Source organism: Filicampus tigris, chromosome 16 (genome assembly GCF_054856515.1).
Source record: "Filicampus tigris isolate MCC_2025a chromosome 16, RoL_Ftig_1.0, whole genome shotgun sequence".
Taxonomy (NCBI): domain Eukaryota; kingdom Metazoa; phylum Chordata; class Actinopteri; order Syngnathiformes; family Syngnathidae; genus Filicampus; species Filicampus tigris.
The window spans coordinates 5157790-5162581 of NC_141232.1; the positions used below are offsets into that span (position 1 = coordinate 5157790).

General features: G+C 43.4%; 1 protein-coding gene across 1 annotated transcript; it reads left to right on the plus strand.

Moving 5' to 3' along the window:
* Positions 1 to 319: 319 nt before the first annotated feature.
* apnl (actinoporin-like protein) lies at positions 320 to 3038 on the plus strand. The gene is made up of 3 exons (XM_086055857.1): positions 320 to 972; positions 1422 to 1530; positions 2473 to 3038. Exons 2-3 carry the CDS (start codon positions 1427 to 1429, stop codon positions 2909 to 2911), a joined length of 543 nt encoding a protein of 180 aa, XP_085911983.1. The 5' UTR covers positions 320 to 972; positions 1422 to 1426; the 3' UTR covers positions 2912 to 3038.
* The last annotated feature ends 1754 nt before the right edge of the window (positions 3039 to 4792 follow it).

Here is a 4792-nt window from a genome sequence, read left to right on the forward strand (position 1 = left end):
TGCGTTAGCATTAAGCTAGTGTATTTTCATAAGACAAAATAAACATGTTAACAACACAAAACGCGATTCTCTTACTTGTATGTTCCCTTTTCAAATGAACTTCAAACTGGGAGTGGCAGCAAGCAGCTTGAAGCAAACACGGGGCCTCTTGTTTTTTTTTTTTTTTTTTTTTTTGCCAAGAGTCAACCAACTGTTGCTTTTCCTCAAGTTTGTCATCCATTGTTGTTCTTGCGATGTTGGGGAAGGGAGCCCGAGCAAGTCCCAATCTGTGTGTGGAATGCGAGACGCGTTTGTTTCTGTGACAGCTTTCCGTTCCGACAAGGGGAATGTCAATTGCAAACCAAACAGCAGACCTCAGAGACCACCGTGACTCAGGGAGGGTGCGCAACTTTACAAAACACGTTTTAGCCTCATCGATAAGGCCCAGGATGAAGTCGTTGGCGACGGGATCATTTCTTGATCACAGCGCCGTGGTTGGGCATGACTGATCCGTGTGATTTCGTCGCAAGCAGTTGGACGAGACAGAATGGGAGACGCTAGCTTTCCTGTGATGTAGCTTCGCAAATTGCGGGAGGAATTCCAGAGCGTGAATAAAGCCACTCCGGACGTGTCCCGACTCACTTGCGGTAGCTTCTGTTGCACAACGACGACAACTCTCGCGTCAACCGGGGACACAATAAGCCTGCAGGATGGAAAACAGGATAGATTTCATCCCTGTTTGCTTGCAGTAAAACACACACCGCAGACTTGGGTGTGACTCGGGTGCAAATATATTTGCTGTCATTCCATGGTTAACGGAGGGAGGGCGGGGGAGTAACGGATGACTGAATCTTTAAAGGGTGGAAACGTTCTTACTCAAAAGGGTGTTGTCCTACCTTCCAAAAAAAAAAAAAAAAAAATACACCTCTTCCACTTTTCCTCCTTTTTTTCCCCACTTTGGAACTTGAGAGCACCTACAGGTCGCCTAAGCAGGTAAGAGCCTCCGTCTTTTATATAATTTACCGTCACTTATTGGCCTATGTTCATGCAACTTTAGCTGCAATTGAAGCGTTTACGTGATGTGTACGGCCGACTTTTTTTTTTTTTTTTTTTTTTTTTTTTAAGTCGATGGACTTCTTTGGGGAGCCGTAATTGAAAAGGTACGCTGGCTAATTAGGCCGTTGACAGTCAGACCGAAGAGGTTCTCGTAGCTGCACTTCACACATCTCATTATCCGGCCCAAATCCATCATTTATAAGCGCAGCAGCTCTACCTGTGCCTCGGAAGGTCAGCGGAATGCCAGCAGAGCAATGTCGGCAGAGTATAGGTCAGGACGATGTTTTAGGCGGAATCGTTCTGATGATTGGGGTGAAGGAGAGAGGGGAGCGCTAATTTCCCCCCCCCATCTTCATTTTCTTTTCTCTTCTCACTCGACGCCACAGCCGACATGACGGAATCCGCCGAAGCCGTGGCCGCCGACGTGACGAGCAGGAGGAGCGTGACCATCGAGATCACTAATTTGACCAACAACTATTGCCTCATTAACCCCAAGTAAGCACCGGAAGGGTCATGAAGCACCTCGTTTGAGATGCAACACCAAATGCGTCACTTCTGCCTTAGTAAAGGTCATTCATGAGTAAGGTGTAATCTATATTATAGTATCAGATGTTTTTTCATAACATATGTTCTATTCATTGACTATATTATTGGGATTATTTATACTATATATATATATTCGTTATCCTACCCAGTGTTTAGCATTATTTGTTAGCATTAAACTAAATGGGCTTATGTAACGCGATGCTATGTAGTTGTTTTAAATATACAAAGTGTAATTGTCTTTATTTTATATTTAGTTTGACACTAAACTCCACCTGGGAGTGGCAATAAGACTTTGAAGCCTCTTTTTTTTGAAGAATCGTTGAGTTTCTGTTGTGTACCAGTGCTTGTATCTCAAATGTTTGCTCTCAAGTCAAAGTAAAAATCAGCCGTAAAAATCGACGGCTTGTATCTCGTATCTCAAGGCACAACTGTTGGTTAGGAAATACACTTCAGAACACAAAGAATATTAAGGAATCTGCTCTAAATTTATAATGAATAAAATTGGATTTTAATTATCTCCATTCGCTATGGATGGCAGTGAACAATACAAAAACCGTGAAAAAAAATATTGGTATTTTAATTATTTTCATACATTTTAAATGGAAGAGAATATAAAGAAATGTGATTTAGAAGATTTACATTTGCATTACTGTTCTACATTTTAGTTGCAAATGATAAAAAAAAAATCTTTAAATTCATGTGAATTCTATACATTCAAAGAGGCAAATTATGCCATTCCTTAGCTGACTCAACAGCGCCTCTGCTGGTTATAGCCAAATAATACACTCAATTTTACCAAAGCTGCTAAAAAAAATCCCCCTTCCAAAAAAATCACAAAATCCATTGAATTCCAAACCATCAATGAATCGATTAATGGCTGTCCCACGACAGAGTGTACCTGGACAACGGCGAGGCGTACAACCCGCCTCAGCCCACGGTGCGCCCCCTGAAGACGGAGGTGTGCACCTTCACCAAGTCCAGCAGCAAGGCCACGGGCAGCGTGGGCGTCCTCACCTACGACCTCTTCGAGAGGTCTCAGAAGGACTTCATCGAGACGCTGGCCGTCATGTTCTCCGTGCCGTGGGACTACAACCTGTACAAGAACTGGTTCGCCGTGGGCATCTACAAGAAGGGCCGCGAGTGCGGCAAGGACCTGTTCAAGGAGATGTACTACGAGAAGAAGCAGCTGGAGCACGGCTTTGTGCGCGAGGAGTCCACGGGCGCCGGCATCAACTACGTGGGCAACTACCTGGATGTCAAAGCCACCATGGGCCCGCTGGGCAATGCCATCATGAAAGTGGAGGTGTGGGATAAGCTGTTCACACATTAGCCAATACTAGGCAGCCGCCGCCGCCGCCGCCGCCGCCTTCGCGCTCTCTTCCTCAACTGATGTATTGTGTCTGACGGGTGCCTGTATAGTGGCCTCTTCTCCTTCAATAAACCAGCTTAAGATCACAGTTTAGCGTGTTTATACATCCAGGCGGCAATCCTGCCTCCCTTTTAAAAAGCCGACGCCGTGTTCAATAGCGCCCCGTTCAACAACGACATCTTTAGAAATGGAAATGAAAGAACGACTCACCGGCAAGACGAGGGCAGATTGCCGAATAAAAGCTTGGGTGTGTATTTACCTTGACACGGTACCCATGTGAGCAAAGTACTTTTTTTTTTTTTCTTTTTTTTTGTCAAAGCGGTTTGTCTGTTGATTGACTGGATGCGAGAAAAAAAAAACCCGCCTGAAAATCTGATTAAAATTCATGAATGCAAAATGGCCTTTTTGATGGCGGCAAACGTGTGGTTTGCGGGGTATTAAAAAAAAACACTTTGAAGTCATCTTGTATTTCCAGCACACACACACACACACACACACATAATGTAACAGCCAACATACCTGCACAACACATGCAAACTAGGATGTTCCGATGAATAATTGGTGAGAAAGTACAGTACACTAAGCACTACACACTAAAAAATTCTGGGTTCTTTTTCTAACCCAGTAGCCAAAGATTATGAGCAGATTGGGTTACTTTTACCCAAGGTTGGGTTAATCATTCTGACCCAGCTGATCAGGTTGAAGATTATTTTCTATGCTCGGTCCACTTTTCCAACACTTCAGCTGTAAAAATCCACTTCCTGTAAACTTGTCAAGGCAGCGATGCGTACTTGCGGCCGCTAAGGCTAACCTCACATAAACGTGATGTATGATCTTGTCATTTAGCCGACAGGCACAGTAATCTTTTTATTGATTATCTGTTCTCGTTTGGAGCGTCACACTGCCACAGAGGGACCCGATTACGTAAGGCTTTTTGCACAAAGCGCACTTGCAAAATGGTTTTGATTGCTCTAAAAGACGCGACTACGGGCCGTTTCATTCCAGGTGGTAGGAGATATATACTCCAAAAATATATACTCCGGAAGGTTTTGGACTTTGTCGATATCCTGAAAGCAGAAGTCAACGCAAACATTTTTTTTTTTAAAGAACATGTTCTATGCAAGCTTACTAGTTGAAACAGGGCATTCTGATAAACATTGCGTCTGTGGAATAAGTTAATCCACCCGTTTTTAGCCATCTCTGGGGGCGGCCATTTTGTCTTCTGTCGACTGAAAATGACATCGCAACTGCTCACAACGACCAATCACGGGTCAGATTCAGAAAAGAGGTCAGCCGTGATTGGTCATTGTGAGCAGTTGCGATGTCATTTTCAGTCAACAGAAGACAAAATGGCCGCCCCCAGAGATGGCTAAAAACGAGCGCATTTTGCTGCTTAATTTATATTCCACAAATGTAAAATTATATATATATTCTTGAAAAAAAATGTTTGGGTTGACTTCTGCTTTAAAAAGAAAATAAATTTAAAACTCAAAGTGAATCCATCAGAACCTGTGGCTGAAGACGATAAATTGAGTGGCTGTCGTAACAAGTTATACAGAGAAGATTGCAAAACTGCCTTGTGGCGAAACTTCCATCATCACTTGGCACTTTCTCACGGGTAGAAAATGTTTGCTCGGTTGTCTTTGAATAATTTAGCAAAACATACCGGCTAGTCTGCAAAACATGTCGACATGACCCAATCAATACGTGACGTTAGAAAAAGTTCTAAGGCCTCGGCTCAGTCTGCTTGGGCAGCGTTCATACACACAATGGAGGAATTTTACTCCAATCCACAATATCGCGACCTTTTCTTGGGTTTCCTTTCTTTCTGGCCACAAGAAA

Excerpts from the sequence above, each read along its gene's own strand:
- apnl (XM_086055857.1), top strand. The coding sequence starts at position 1,427 with ATGACGGAATCCGCCGAAGCCGTGGCCGCCGACGTGACGAGCAGGAGG. Across the intron at positions 1,531-2,472 it reads TATTGCCTCATTAACCCCAA|AGTGTACCTGGACAACGGCG; the intron begins GTAAGCACCGGA and ends GTCCCACGACAG.